This window comes from Tinamus guttatus, unplaced genomic scaffold (assembly GCF_059628265.1).
Source record: "Tinamus guttatus ecotype Peru unplaced genomic scaffold, ASM5962826v1 Tinamus_guttatus_pri_ptg000004l, whole genome shotgun sequence".
Taxonomy (NCBI): Eukaryota; Metazoa; Chordata; class Aves; order Tinamiformes; family Tinamidae; genus Tinamus; species Tinamus guttatus.
Genome location: NW_028288538.1, coordinates 16,915,493 through 16,931,038, shown reverse-complemented (window position 1 = coordinate 16,931,038; position 15,546 = coordinate 16,915,493). Strand labels below are relative to the sequence as shown.

The following is a 15,546-nucleotide window of genomic DNA, read 5'->3' as shown; positions in this document are numbered from 1 at the left end:
GACAGTTTATCTACAAATCAAACACACAGCACACTTTGCTCCAGAGCATCTCCCTTGAGGGACCAAAGCAGGATCTAATCAGCTTGTACTCTAACACAGAGATCTGTGTCACAAAAGATGTAGGAAATAATGCACAATCTCACCCTACATGTCCAGGAGAACAATAACAATTATTTCCCAGGAAAAACTAAGGTGTCCTGTGCGCAAGGCAAACACCAGCACAGAGGGAAGCTGTGGGAGGGGATGTGAAAACTCTGGAAGAACTGGAAACACCTGTGATTCCCCAAGATTAAATTAAAATTTTGTGTACACAACAGCAAATCTCAATCCTGGCAACTGGAACAAAAGGTGAAAGCATATTTTTAAAAGAGATTTAAGCATAATTATTCACAGGAATAAGAAATAGAAATGCAATCATTTCTAACTCTCCTAACACGCTTCACCCATCATCACTGGGCAGCAAATAAGTGCTTTTGAAATTCAGTATGCTACTATATTACTATAGTATATTACTATATATTAATATATAAAGCAGAATGCCTTAAAACCATCTCAAAACTTAGTCTAAATAAATGGAGAACTATGGATTCTGACTCAGTTCTAACTCAAGCAGAGGCAGGGAATGCAACTTGGAAAAATTAAGCTTCCTAGAAAAGCAAGGCATACCTTTCTATTAACGAGGACACTAGCAGGGAACCTTCCTCTCCCTCCAGAGGGCCAGAGGAGACTGCAACACTGCCTCAGGTACAGGCAGTAACTCCAGCTTCCACCACTACTCCAGGCCCTGCTGCTTCCAGGGAAAGCGGCCCCAAGTCCAGGGCAAAAGGTAACCTCAGGACTCCATCCTTCCCTGCCCAGCAGCCCTGTCGCATCCACACCTTAACAAGAGGCAGCCGGTAGTGGTTTTCAACCAACAACAGCTGTGAGGGCAGGCTGCAAGGTTGCCCCACGTCCTTGGTCTTTCCTGCAGCTTGAGTTCCTTCCGCCCAGGGCATTGCCACCATGTGCAGCCAAAGGCTGCCAACCACTTTGGGACAACTGTGGCTGCAGCAACTAGGCCTTGGTCCTGAGGCGCTTGCTGCCTGAGGTGAAGGTTCGGGAGAGGCAGGAGTGGACGGAGGCCGCTGAGCGGGTGTCGTTAGTGCCCAGCTCCTGGTGTGTTTGGAGCAGCCACATGGGACCTGCCAGGCTTGGCCACGGGCCTGCGGCCTCCGCAGCAGCCTGCGAGGGCGGTGGGAGGCGCCTCGGCCTGAGGAGCTGGCGGCGGAGAGGCCGCCGGCGGGAACCGGGCACGCGCCGCCGCCGTTAGGGGCCGTTAGGGGCCGTTAGGGGCCGCTAGGGGCCGCTAGGGCGCGGGAGCCTCCTCCGCCACGCGGCGACGATAGGGGGCGCTGCGCCGAGCGCTCTCTATGGCAGCAAGACGGGCTGGGGAGGGGGCGCTCTGGCGCTGCTCTCTGTGGTTGGAGACGTCATCGCAGTGCGACGGTGGCGAGGAGGAAGGCGCTGAGGCCGGCGCGGGCGGGCCGGGACTGTCGTCGCTGTCGCCGCCGTCTCGGGCCTCCCTTCCGAGCCCGCCCCGTTCTCCGGCGGGCGCTCCCGCGGCGGCTGCTCCCGCGCCGCCATGAGCACGCAGGTAAGCGGCGCGGCGGCGGCGCGGCGGCGGGCGCGGCGGGCCGGGGCTGACTCGCCGTGTCCTCTCTTTGCAGTACAGCATCCTCTTCAAGCAAGAGCAAGGTGAGGAGGCGCGCGCCGCCATCCCCGGGCTCCCGCGGGAGGCGGCTGCGAGCGGCGGGGGCGGCTGCGGCCTCCCGGGCCCGTTTCCGTTAGCGGAACAGCCCCGGGGCGGGTCGCGACTCGCGTGTTGTGAACGAGCGGAGCAGGTGACGAGGCGGCCGGGACCCGGGTGGGCCCCAAGGGCGGGGGGACCTGTGCGGAGTTCGGCTTCTCGCGTGCACCTACATTGTTTTTAATTTCCTCGGAAAAGTCAAGTTCTGCTTCCTGTGTCCTTATGCGGGAATAAGGTATGAATAAGAGATTACTCAGTGTGGGTAATAACTGCAGCTTAGGCTGTGTTTAAGTTGGCTTTATTTAGGGTATGAGAAAATAACATGATTAGAAAATGCTTAAGATTACAGAACAGAGATGAGCTCGGACCTGCCATAGGCAAAGGTCAGATAGACAGCTTAGTTGTAAACTAGACAGTAGGGAAGGATGATAGTTGTTTATTACCTTGTTGGTTAAATTACATTATACATATTTGCATAAGGCTGATTTAAAAAAAAAAAAAGTCTGCATTGGAAGGGTGTTTCTGTGGCATTTCTGTGTTCATTTGGAGGTTTCCATTTGCAGAATGTGAATTCTAGTCACAGCCCCTCTATGTCTTTGTTTTAGGTTTATAGCTCTGTCAAGATAACATTGCTCTTTCTGCCTCAGCTACTACGTAGGTCCTCTGCCTGTAGCAGGAAGTGCAAACTGGTGCTTGTCTGCTGTCAAGTTGTAATTTCAGTGCTCACACTCCTTTAGCTCACGATGACGCCATCTGGTCAGTTGCCTGGGGAAAGAATAAAAAAGATGGTTCCGAAACAGTGATCTCTGGTTCCTTGGATGATCTGGTGAAAGTCTGGAAGTGGTAAGTGTTCAGTGCTGGACAGATAAACCAGCTTTAACCCTTGGGAAGAGCGCTGCAAGTGTAGCAGTATTGAATTTCCCTAGCACCCAAGGACGGCAGCAGTTACGCATTGGTGACGCACACCCAGCCCTTCTGTTGAGCAGACTTGCTTTTGCTGGTGTGGGCTTTCCCTTGGAGTGCTGCACTATGTGCTTTAATTTTTAGGAAGAACAGCCCCTTTTGAAAAGATACATGAAGCCTTACATGTCTTTTGCTAGAGAACAGTAGAACTGCATGTGTTTCTTAGTCAAAGGATTGGAAATGCAATTTCTTGAAAGACTGACGTTGAGGCTGTGTGTACTGTAAAAGGAACAGGAGGAGTAGTGTAAAGTGGGAAAATGTGACATTTTTTCCTTCGAAAAGATCGTCCTTTTGAAATCGTCATCCTTGAAAAGGATGAAGGTGTTCCTAAAGATCCTCATGCAAGTAACATGGAGGTGTGCCATTGTAAATAAATTGTTCTCTGTCTTTATGGAAGCAACGTTAACCATGTACTTCACTTTAAATACATGAGTAGCTCTGTTGCGATATTATATAAATGTTAATGTATTTCATGCCATGCTGGCAAATTAAATCTGTTATGGAAGTCGCCATTACTGCTGTGTAATGGAGATTTCAGTGGGACTATCTGCAAACTTAAAATGAAGCATGTCCTTTGTGGAAATATGGTAAACAATTAACTTGTTGTCTGTGTACTTGAGAAAATGAAACAATTTGTGGATAGCTGCCTTGGCTTTCCATGGCTATTAGATTCAGCTTTTGCTGAGCGAAATGGAGAATTGCAGGTTATTGTGTTTGCTATGTCTGAGCTTGGAGGGAGGTTCAATACCCTCAGCTATTCCTAACTAGGCTTTTGTTTCCCTTCATCAAAAGGAATGATGAAAAACTGGATCTCCAGTGGACTTTAGAGGGCCATCAGCTGGGAGTGGTATCCGTGGATATCAGCCATACGGGTTCCATTGCAGCATCCAGCTCCCTCGATGCCCACATTCGCCTTTGGGATTTAGAAACCGGCAAACAGATCAAGTCCATAGATGCTGGACCTGGTAAGATACCAGTGTTAAGCTGTCTCTGTGTAAGAAGTGCCCCCTAACTGTGTAGTGTGCTGTATTTACTATTGAGGGGAAGTGTATGAGGTGACTAGGGCTTTTTTAATATAGAATTCTTTATCTTGAGTTTGCAATTTTAATGTTGGTGATTTTATCCATTAAAGTGTTATCAGCCCCTTTTACATCTATTTGTCAGCATTATTTGCATGTTCTTAGATACACTTACTTATGGATTTACATTTTCCTAGATGCATAAAGCAGAATTGGAACCAGCCTGCTATTACAGATGTATCGATATAGTGATATTTTAAAAAATGACTCAAACACAGATTTGGATAGATTTACAGAGAAATTGCCAGTTCTTTCCTACTGCATCTGCACTGTATGTGCATGTACAAGCAATTTATGTGATGCTCCTTTATGAGGTTACATTCTAGCATGAGGTAGTCGTGCTAGACTACCTCAAAATAAGATAAAGCTGAAATCTAGATCAACATTGCGTCCTCCAACCTGGAATTCAGGGTCTAAAATCTTACTCAAAAGACTTCACTGGCTCAGTGGCAATCTGCAATTCTAAGATTAATTTTGCAGGCTTCTGGATAAATATGAAGCATATAGAAAGATTTGTAAAATACATAGTGCTAGATAAATCCATTACATTCCTTGCAATTTAATTACAAAAGCTTTTATCTACAGTAATGCTGATCCATGTTGCAACCCTGTATCTGCATGTTCCTCCTGCACCAAGCACGTTCTGCTTTGCAGGCTGTTAGTGCTGCCTTAAATGGCTAACCAGGTGCATACAAAGCTGCTGTTATTGGCTGAGAAATAGAAAAAAAAATCAACTAACCGAGTTTTTCTTTTTAATACAGTTGATGCTTGGTCTCTGGCTTTTTCACCTGATTCCCAGTACCTTGCCACAGGAAGTCATGTGGGAAAAGTAAATATTTTTGGCGTTGAAACTGGAAAAAAAGAATACTCTCTGGACACTAGAGGAAAGTTCATCCTTAGCATTGCATATGTAAGAAGTGCATCTGATTATCTCTTACAGTTGCTGTTGTTGTAATATGTTGTAAATCATTTTTTTTTTCTTCCCATCCGTTACTCTATCTCTACATACTTTGACAGTTGCAAATTCAAACTGCTTGACATTCCCCAGTGAATATATGGAAAATATACTTTGATCTTACTTAGTCAACACGTTGTGACTATGCAAGCTGAAGTCTGCAGGATTTTTAGAGCCCAAGTATCTTAAATAGATCATATTTGTGATGAGGTGCCAAGAAAGTGTGTGTATATGGGGGGTGGTACCTAGCATAAATGATACACATTTAGCAGCTGTCTGAATTTAATTTCTGTGTTTTATTACAGAGTCCAGATGGAAAATACTTAGCCAGCGGAGCAATAGATGGCATTATCAATATTTTTGATATTGCAACTGGAAAACTTCTGCACACGCTAGAAGGTAATGGTTTGCATATTTGCAATACTCAAGTTCTGACTTAATTCCTGAACAAAAATAAAGTGTATAATGTAAGTCAGAATGAGATGCAATAGGCATGACGTAAATGAGTTGATGTTTCTGTCCACTAGACAATATTCAGTTACTTACTTAGCATGGTCTCATACTTAAAATATTAGAAACAAACTGTAAACTCAGCCTTGTATCATGAATGCCTACCTTAAAACATATAGCCAGTAAAGCTGAGCCAATTCTTAAATTGCAGTTCTTGTATTCCAGTGTAGTACAAGTGAATGAAGCTAAGCCAAGTCTGTGCTACAGTATCTCATTTTTCTTTTCATTACGGTATCCAGCTTTGTGTGGTTCCTAGATTTATAGTAACTTGTTTCTATTACTAGAAAAGAACTGAGCATTTTATGCCCTAAAAGACTTGCATTTTTCTAACAGATAAGCATGCTTTTAATGTTTATGTAATTTCTCTCTAGCACTGTAATGTAATTACAAGACCCCTGCAATTGAAATTGTTATGAAATCATACTAGAAAATATGATGTTGATCATATTAGAAAGCACTATGATACCAGAAAATTGCCATGTATTTCCACTCCTGTGCTGCAGTCAGCATGCCTTAATATCAGAAGTTGGAGGTCACTGTCAGCTTCTGTCCTGCACTGTGCGGAGAAGCCTGTAGAGGCACGCAGAGTTAAGTTCTTCTTTCGACAGGGAACCCAAACCTCACGCAACTCCAGCGCTGTCATTACTAGCAGAAATGGCTGCATTCTGAGCTGTGTAACTTTGCCTTTCAGGTCATGCGATGCCTATTCGGTCACTGACATTTTCTCCAGATTCCCAGTTACTCGTAACTGCTTCAGATGACGGCTATATCAAGATCTATGATGTGTAAGTTGTGACAGGGTGTGTTAGCAAGAAAACTATCTATTCTGAGAAGCTGCTATTGTATCAAGACTGCTTTCCAATTCCCTTAAGCTTTTTTGTAGTTCTACATATCAATTTGATAAAATACAGAATCCTATATATTTTTCTATAGGAAACAGGCTAAACGTTTTGTGTACCTGCCGTGAGTGTTTGTGCTTAGCATCTTAAGCTTCTGTTACGTACTCAAGAAATGTTGTTTTCAACTTGTTCTCTTGTGCTGTGCGAAAACTTGGGAGGATCAGGGTAGGGGGAAGCACTGCTTCAGTATCTCAGTTCCCTTAAACCTGCATTACTGTCTCTCCTTCATGAAAGTCACATTTTCCTATGTTAACTCTTTGAAGGGGAAAGATAGAATCTAGTATAAAAATGCCAGTCAGCTTGGATGAGTAAATGTCCAGAAGGGACCTTCTGTGACCTGCCAACCATTCCGGACTGCATTATCTACAATTAGTTTCTGTGACTTTTTTTCTCTGGAATTCACCAACCTGATGTTAATGTTAAAACTCTGCTTTCTTTTTTTGTTTTCTCCACAGACAACATGCAAACTTGGCTGGCACATTAAGCGGTCACGGATCCTGGGTATTAAATGTAGCATTTTGTCCTGACGATACTCACTTCGTTTCCAGGTACTGAGCATTTTCACTTGTTCATGTATACTTAAAAAACTATATATATATTCATAATGGGAGACAGAAAGGTCCATATGTGCAAATTGAGAAGGAATCTGTAACAGATTAGCATATATTATTACACTATGGTAAAGGACAGAAGCCAACCTGTAATGTGATACAATTGTAGTGAATAGTGTTCTAGTCTTAAATCACCTCCCACTGAAGCTCCTGCAAGTGGAAGACGTTTTAACCTAAGAGATCCTGATCTGGATTTTTCTATTTGAAAAAGTGCTATTAATTTAACAAATACTACCTGATCTAGTTGTGTATGTCAGTCTAGAAAAACTTTAGTGTTAACTCCTAAAATAGTATAGGCAGTTGGGGAACCTACACTAAGTAACGGGAGAACTCGCATCAGAGAATTTTCTGGCTAAAACTGAAGTCCTCATTTATTTTCACGTTGCAGATACTGAAACAGTAAATATATTTTAAGTGTAACTGGAACCTCGTTGAAGATGCAGTCATGTACTGCTTTAATCTTATATTTGAGGGGTAAAAGGGGGTCCCCTGTATCCTGTATGGGATCTTTAACCTCTGAATTGTAGTTAATTATTAATTTAGATATTGAGCAATAATTTTGTTATTGTTTTCTTTTGTGTTTTCAGTTCATCTGATAAAAGTGTAAAAGTTTGGGATGCTGGAACAAGAACCTGTGTTCACACTTTCTTTGACCATCAAGATCAGGTATATCATCAACTTAAAATTGTTCTGTCTGCTGTTGCAGATTATAGGTTTTTAATAAATCCTGTTCCACATTTTGATACTCAAGTATGAAGCAGAACTGGATTTCCAGTGTTCTGGGCATTGCCTGTATTCTCATGAATGTGTGGGAGACAGAGGTGTGTCACCCTTAGTGTAAGGCCAGCCTTTGCAAGAACTAGTGCCAAATAGTGCATGAGATGCCCCCCAAAATGCCCATACAAATATGGCTGTTGGATAATCTCATTTTAGAGCCTTTATTCCTCTTGGTCTTGTCCTGGTGATGGGGTTATTTAAGGATTAATTTAACTGTCATATGTTTAAGTCACAGGACTGAATTTCTTCATCAAAGCTATCTACATATCAGTGCAAAACATAATTAGCCCAAGGATGACCACAGTCATTCTTCAGTCTGCATGGAAACTATTTCATTTACTTTCCTAAAGCATTAGGAAGCACTAATTTCAGAAATGAAGATAAGGTGGGGAAGTGAAAATGGTAGGTAATCCTGGAGGAGATTCCTAGATTGGAATCCTGGGCAGATTCATTGCAGATGCAGTCTAAGAAAGCACCAGACAAAGCTACTGTCCAGAGACGTGGAATGCCCAAATGTGACTGGCAACTAGGTGGCACTGCTTTACTGTGGTTCATCCACCTCAGCTGCTCTTGAAATTGCCCTGTCACACTTGGTTCCAGATTACAGGGTCCTGTTTCAAGGGATACTCCCTCTTCTGCTGCTTATTGTTGATAAATGAGTTATGTGTTTGTGATATAGCAAATCAAGTCATTTTTCTTCTCAGTTTTTCTCCTCAATAACCTTTTGCCTATCCTATTTGCAGGTTTGGGGAGTGAAATATAATGGAAGTGGTTCCAAAATTGTATCTGTTGGAGATGACCAAGAAATCCATATTTATGACTGTCCACTTTAAACAACCTCATGCCTTTTGGTCAGTTCTTATGCTATTGTTTATAAATGTTATTTTTTAATATAAGCATTTTAGTAATGCTGATCTGAATTGAAATCAGATATGTTTATAGGTAATCTTGGTTATGTTTAGCATGGGAGAAGGCTTTTTTTCCCTAAATAAAAATAATTATGGAAGCAAGTAACTTGTGTCTAAAGCTTGGAAAAAATGTGTTTCTCTAAATATGTACTCAGGGATGAATTAACTGCTCAGTTAAGTCTACCAGTGCTATTTCTCCCCTGACTTTATATAAATAGACTGGAACTGGAAAGGATTGAGCACATCTAACAGAAGCTCATTTTAGACGAAGTGACTGGGGGCAGCTGTAGGAAGGGGAAGGGATAGTCCTTGTTCATCCTCATGGCAGGGAGGGGTTATTTAAGTTGAACACCTGTTCCGGTAATTTTATGTTAGCAGAAGGCACATTAGTCATCCGTTACAGGGGATTTTGAGGGTGACTATCCAGCTTCAGCAAGGAAGGGCAAGGGGAAGCTATTCTAACACAACAGGGAAGACCAAAGGGGAAAAAACAGCATTATCATTTTACAAGAGTACAGTATGCTAATAAAACAGTGAGGAAGGGGGAGGCCATCATGTTTTATTACTACAATTAAGACCTGACTCTCCAACCTTCAACAGGAACAAAATAGTCCCTGGCAGAAGAATAAATAGACTGAATTTCAGAAAGGTTAACTTTAGGATGGATGTGATCTAAGAATAATGAAATGGTGCATTACAGATGTAATTATACTTATAAGGAACAGAAGTGTTAAAAAAAAAAAAAGAACCTTTCCTGATCAGGTCAAGTAGAAGACTACAACAGTTAAGTAAACAAGGGGCAGTAAACAACTACAGTTAAGTAAATAAGGGAGGAGCCCAAACTCCCTTCTTTAAAGAAAATAGCAAAAGCAAGTTAACAGCCATTGGGGATGATACAGGTAAAGTCTAACATTAAAAGGAACCTAAATGTGATTCTACAGTGGATAAGAGCATGATAAATGTGAAGAATGCCGTTTATTAGAAGTCATTTATGCTATCTTTTATTCTATGAAATTAATTTTCCAGTATGAAAATATTTACATAAGACACTCCACTCAGCTCTTATGAATATTGCAAGTCTTATATAAATAGCATAGGTGAAATAAATTGAGAACCTTTACAGCAAAGGAAGATGTATACCAACTCAGTTGGTTCTCAGCTGTGTAACATTTGCCTTATATATAAAGACTACAAGAACACAATATAAATTAGTTACAAAAAAAAGTGATACTGACAGCGCAGCAACTCAATTTGCTGAACACAAAACCCACAAGCAGTGGCTATTACAGCCATGCAGTTTTCATTGTGAAAATTTACGTTTTAGATGACATACATTCCACCTTGCTTTAAGATGTTTGACACTGTACTCCTGTTCTTGGACTCTCCTCATCTTCTTCATATGCTTCTCCCCCACTGTTACGGTAGGTTTGCTCGCTTGGATCAAAGTCTTCCAGGTCAACCTGGTCCATATCATCTGTGATCATTACATCTTCTCGTGGAGGAAGCAGAGCCTCCAACAGAGACAGTTTCTCCCTTGGAAGCCAGTAATGCTCTGGGAACTGGACCTACAATGATTTTTTTTCCAAAATGAATTTCTTATCATAAAGGGTATCTATTATTTGCTACAGATGAGCAAACAGTCAACTTACCAAGAACTGTATAATTAGACTGCCTTTGTCCAGGGGAGATTTGTAGATAGGCATCCCTTCATTTTGGATGCACTTCAAGTCACCATGTTTTATCACTTCACCTGGACACAGATGAGAGCTTTAAGTAATCTTAAGTGACATATTATGACCATAAAATTTTCAAAAGCTGTGTCCCTACAGCATCTAGGGGATACTCCAAAGCAGCCAAGAGAAATCACAGATTAGAAAATAATTGAAACATGATATAGACACTATACAAAATCTCATCTAGGATTTTACTTTCTGCTAGTATAGAAGACCTAGTTCCTCTTAGCACAGCCTTCAGACTGAATTAATGATCAAGGGCAGCTCAAGTTCCTGGAATCCTGAGTCCTTCCCTTGTCACTCCACCAACTGAGGTAGGTTTAAGACCTACACAAAGCTTTATGTGTGTAAAGCTTACATATAGCTTTAGCTTCATGCATGTGAAGAGTTACAGAAGGAATGACAAGAATGATAAAGAGCTCAGTGAACTAACTAGCACCATTTGAATTTGTTAACTGCTGAAACCATGTCTAGTACAATGAACAATAAGCAGTCTGTACAGCATTACAACCTGGAAGGCCTACCTGGTCTAGATGTTATTACAAGGACTCTGTTATCAAGAGTTTCAATGGTCTTTTTGAAGCCGCATAAAGCCTCTGAGAGTTGAATTCTCATTTTTGTAATTAAGTCATGCCCTCGCCTCTGAAAGACACCGTGATCCTTCTGATCAAGCACAATTATAACATCACCAGGCTCCAGATCAGGCTCCTGATCACCTTCTCCATGAAATACTATCTTCTGACCATCTTTCATACCTGGGAAAAGAAAAAATCTTTTTTTTCCTTGCAGAAATATACTACACATATAGACACAGAGCAAATATACCAGTCTTACCTTTATCAACATGAACTTCTATTATCTTTTTCTCTCTTACAACCTTACAGCCATTGCAGGTCTCACACCTGTCCTTTGGATTTATTCTTTCACCTTGGCCTTTGCATTCTGGACACACAGTTTGGATTTGTTGTACCATACCAGGTCCAATCTGCTGAACTATAACTTGCATTCCTCTTCCTTTACACACAGGACACTTTTCTACAGACCCTTTCTTTCCACCATAACCTTCAACAACAACAACAACAACAACAACGTTAAATCTGATCTCAGTCTCAGAGAAGAGAGAAAACACAACAGAACAGGTGCATTCATGCAACAATAGGCTACAACTCATTGGAAAGCCAGTTTTTAGCTTCAAGAGAACTTTTGGGGTGGCTTCTACACACACAGTTGTAGATTTGCAATGTAGTTGGAATTTGGTTTCCAACACAAAACATGCTGTAAAATTTAGAGTTTCTACAGGCAAAGTAAAGCTTAATTTTTATTTTATGCAGTATTTCATTTGCTTTCTCCACTCAATGCATCTTGGTATTCAAGGAACTATCAGCATACTGACCTGACTTCTTCAAAAGCCAGATGTTCCATTAACACTTTGGAAAGAATGTGTTGGCTAAAAATTTAATAAATTACTAAGATATAAGATCTCATTAAAAACTACCTCAACATGACTAGTCATTAGAGATGCTTAATAATTGTGAGTTGCATAATATAAGCAAGACTTCTACCCACACCAACTCTAAAAGAAGGCTTTAACAAAACAGCTGTTACTAAACCTACAAATTGAGATACTCTTAATTAACATGCCCTTAATCATCACTCCCAGGGACTTCAAGTCTGCTATTAACTAGTTTTGCACTACAATATTAGGAAGAGATAGCCTTATTCCTGGCTAAGAATAGGCAAAAACAGTCTAAAGGCTATATACCCTCTGCAGATGTTCAGAAAGTCACACTTTTTTCCTTCCTCCAGTATGTACATACACATATATATATATGAGGGGAGTGGGGGGTAAAGAGAGTTCAAGACCACTTCTTATTTTACCTTCACATTTGGAACAAATTACATTCTTTTGCAGTGCTAGTTTCCTTGTAATACCATTATATAAGTCTTCAAGAGATACACCTAACTGGTGCACAACATTCTTGCCTTCAAGGGGAGGGAAAAAAAAAAAAAAAAAAGATTAGTTTTGGTTCAGCTATTATGAGGACTAATATTTATTTAAAAGTTTCTACACTTGTTCATACATGCAGTCTCACAGAAGAAATGTAAAGTTCATTCCAAACTTGCAGCACAGCTCAGCCCCTTTAAAGCATGTGCAATATCAGCTTCCAGAACTGCACCCACTAATGTCAGAACATAAAGTTTAGCTGTAATTAAGCAAAGCATCATTAAAGCATGAGCCCTCCTTTTGGCCCTAACTTTATAAGCTTAACTGAAATAGCAAGATGTAAGGACACTACCAGCTTTAGTTCTAGCCAATTCAGACATTGCTATTATGCCTACCTATGTATTTCCATGCCACTTTGTAGCATGACTTTAAAAGACTTTACAGCAATTTACCACTTGCTCTTTCAACAAACAGGGAGGATGGAAAAAGAAATTGCGCTGTGCTTTTGGCAGCACTTTGTACTTAGTTTCATATTTTTACATGGCAATTTCCCACAAATGTTTTCATGAGATATAACATTAGGTAAGTTTAAGTTGATGGTGTCCTTTGAAGCAAGTTACACAAAGCATTATGAGCAAGTGAGGCAAAGATCTGGAAAGAATGTAACTTAAAAACATGTCAACTGCTCTAACTATCTCTTGACCAATAGCCTTCCCCCTCCCCTCCAGATTACCCATATCCATTTTAACAAAAATGGAACAAAAGCACTGATCATAAAGATTGCTATGGCTATATCATGTTATCATCCATTTTATTATAATCTTATTACTATAACAACTAAAATCATAGCTTACTTGATCTACTATTGCAACTAGTAATAACCACACTATGTGCACTTAGCAGAACAGCAGTACCACACCACATGTGTTTTATGCTTAAGTGCATGATTAGAGTTTCTAGAACTTGTTTAGAACTGTGTACCTCTTCTCTCTCTATTCATTCGGCCTCCACCACCAAAGAACATGTCAAAGATGTCCATGGGTGAAGAGAAGCTGCCGCCACTCAGGCCTCCTTCTTTAATAGCCTGCTCCCCACCCTGGTCATAGAGGTCCCTTTTCTTTGGGTCCGACAGAACTTCATATGCCTGGGATATGAGTTTAAACTAAAAAGAAAAAAGAAGCTCTGAACAACTATGACCAAGAGGAAAAATAACCCTCTTATATGCAACTGGATCTTCAGATGGAGTAGCTATAAGATTTTCTTGTAGCATTTGTCCTTTTTCCCCCAGAGTAAGCTCCCTAAACAAACATGTAACAGACTTTTGCCCAGAAGGCCCACCCCCTTTCTCCCTCCCCACTACCCACACATTGCAAGTGAACCAAGTTCAGTCACATCTAACTTACAAGCATATGCAAACTATAGCTCTTTGAGCATAGTGTTAGTGGCAGCCATTACACAGCTCTGACAAGGCCCTGCTGGAAGGGATTCAGTACTACCCTCAAGTCTTGGGGGTTCCCAGATGCTCCCTAGCCACAGCAGTACCAGTCACTCTAGGTCTACACAGGATCCTTTATGGCATCTCTGCTGCTGTATTCAGCTACAACTAGGACATTTAACCTTAAGTGACCAGATATTAGTGTTGACTACTCATTGCAAATTGAAGCATTTAAGAACAAAATACCAACTTTTTCCCAAAAATTACAGACTTTCTAAAATTATCAAGTATTTTCTCCTCTTACTAAGATAGGTGATTCCAGTTTGACAGTCCATTACTTGGGACTAGGAAAACTGGTAAATAAACCAAAAAAGCTGGAAGGTTTAGTTTTGTAAATCAGCACAGCAGAAATATAGTTTCTGCTCCTATGTAAGACATTAATGAGCCTATCATTCAAGTTTGATTAGTTTTCTCTCACTCTCCAAATATGGTGCTCCTTTATCCTCTTGGGCAGCACAGGGAGGCAAGTGCCTCTAATCACATGTAAGCTTTTTTACTGTAAACAGTTCACCCTCATACTGTCCAATGTGTTCTTCTGGACTGTTACCTTCTGCATCTGCATTCCCAGTTCCCTGAAAAACTTCACTGTGTTTGGGAGCACAACTCCACCCAGCACAACTTCAACACACACAGCAGCCCAAGCAGCCAGTGCCAGCATTGACCTTCACAGCGCCTGATACAGCATGAGGGCCATCAGGACGCTGGCCTTTGCTTCATTTTTGCCTGTTTTAACAAGCAACACCACTAAGATTAGACACCCATTAGCAGCTGTAAGCAACGAGGGCACCAGTAGAAACTGTGCCCAGAATAAGAGATGGAGCCAATGGACCCACTTCTTTAGGCCTGCTGTCACCAGGCCTGGTGCATGTTTGCTGCAGAGCAGGAATCTCCATTTAAATGCACTATACTGGTTTGGATAGACGAAGAATTTAATCCGAAATAAATTAAAGGAAGCTCCTGGGCAGGCGAGTAGGGCCTGGCCCCCCCCACAGCTCGCGCGAGCTCCGCCTGCTCCGGGCGCCCATCTTGAGGCCCAGGCCCGCTCCGCGCTGGCCGCCCCGGTGCGCGCCTACCCGCTCGCCCTCGCTGGGGTTCTTGTCGGGGTGGTACTTGAGCGCCAGCTTGCGGTAGGCGCGTTTGATCTCCTCCGAAGAAGCGCTGGGCTTCACCTGCAGGATGTCGTAGTACTCCGTCTCCTTCACCATGGTGCCTGCAGGCGGGAGAACCGCGCCCGTTAACGGCTGCCAGCGGGGGAGGCCGAGACGGCCTCGTTCCCCCCTTCCCAACGGCCGCCCCTCTGCCCCGCCCCAACGGCCGGCACGGCGCCCTCCCCTCGGCCCGGCCCTCACCGGCGCGGCCGCCCCGCTACGCTGCCCTCGCTGCTGCCGCGCCGCTCACTCCAAAATGGGCCCAGCCCCGCCTCTCCCGCCGCTTTTATACCGGCCCCGGCCGAATCTTCTGGAATGACGCTACCCTACGTCACCGCTCTGGAACGCTCTAGAAGTCCCGCGCGTGACGTCACCGCCCGGTAAAGCCGCGGGAGGGGGCGGGGCTTCGCGGCGGCGCTGACGTCGGGGCGCCGCCCCGGTGCCGGTTTTATCCCCCCGGCACAACCTTCTCCCCGTTCTCCTCCCGGGTCCCTTCGTTCTGCGGCGGTGGCTCCGCACTGCGCAGCGCGTTCAGACAAGATGTCCGCCCTCCTCCGGGCCGCGCGGCCCTGAGGGCCGCCCCCTCGTGCCCTGGCTAGGCAGCGGCCTCGGAGTTCGGGCCCAGGCTGGGAGCGCGCGCCCGCCCGCCCGCCCGCCATTCCTCTGAGGGAACCGGCACCGGGGAGTGGGATGCGGCTGGGGCTCCATTTAGTGGGGGGAACGCTAGAAAGAGCCGG

General features: G+C 43.1%; 3 protein-coding genes across 4 annotated transcripts in view; 2 read left to right on the top strand and 1 right to left on the bottom strand.

Moving 5' to 3' along the window:
- Positions 1–1,655: 1,655 nt before the first annotated feature.
- On the top strand, positions 1,656–8,432 carry SKIC8 (SKI8 subunit of superkiller complex; the record flags this gene model as incomplete). The annotated part of the gene is made up of 9 exons (XM_088520945.1): positions 1,656–1,734; positions 2,524–2,629; positions 3,542–3,714; positions 4,590–4,738; positions 5,089–5,182; positions 5,985–6,078; positions 6,648–6,740; positions 7,391–7,469; positions 8,324–8,432. Coding segments are annotated over 9 exons (957 nt in total), but the record flags the coding sequence as incomplete, so codon positions are not given.
- A 1,012-nt stretch (positions 8,433–9,444) lies between these two features.
- Positions 9,445–15,097, bottom strand: DNAJA4 (DnaJ heat shock protein family (Hsp40) member A4). 2 transcript variants are annotated; one of them, XM_088520308.1, is made up of 8 exons: positions 15,011–15,097; positions 14,735–14,871; positions 13,148–13,328; positions 12,100–12,204; positions 11,056–11,283; positions 10,746–10,976; positions 10,138–10,238; positions 9,445–10,053 (listed from the first exon to the last, which is right to left on the bottom strand). In XM_088520308.1, the coding sequence occupies exons 2-8, from the start codon at positions 14,864–14,866 to the stop codon at positions 9,835–9,837; spliced, it is 1,197 nt and encodes a 398-aa protein (XP_088376434.1). In that variant the 5' UTR covers positions 14,867–14,871; positions 15,011–15,097; the 3' UTR covers positions 9,445–9,834. The 2 variants fall into 2 exon arrangements, with proteins under 2 accessions (XP_088376434.1, XP_010209354.1); XM_010211052.2 differs by lacking the exon at positions 15,011–15,097 and having other exon boundaries at positions 14,735–14,923.
- The window catches only part of ACSBG1 (acyl-CoA synthetase bubblegum family member 1), a 36,232-nt gene continuing 35,696 nt past the window's right edge, over positions 15,011–15,546 (top strand). Inside the window, exon 1 of the mRNA XM_088520186.1 lies at positions 15,011–15,189. Coding sequence (XP_088376312.1) covers positions 15,125–15,189 — 65 coding nt within the window. The 5' untranslated portion in view covers positions 15,011–15,124. The remainder of the gene's footprint in view (positions 15,190–15,546) is intronic.

What these genes read in the sequence shown, in the direction of transcription:
- DNAJA4 (XM_088520308.1), bottom strand. Translation starts at nt 14,866, where the DNA reads ATGGTGAAGGAGACGGAGTACTACGACATCCTGCAGGTGAAGCCCAGC. An exon ending in AATGAATAGAGAGAGAAGAG is followed by an intron (nt 12,205 to 13,147) that starts GTACACAGTTCT and finishes CTCCCCTTGAAG; the next exon opens with GCAAGAATGTTGTGCACCAG. An exon ending in TGTAATAACATCTAGACCAG is followed by an intron (nt 10,239 to 10,745) that starts GTAGGCCTTCCA and finishes ATCTGTGTCCAG; the next exon opens with GTGAAGTGATAAAACATGGT.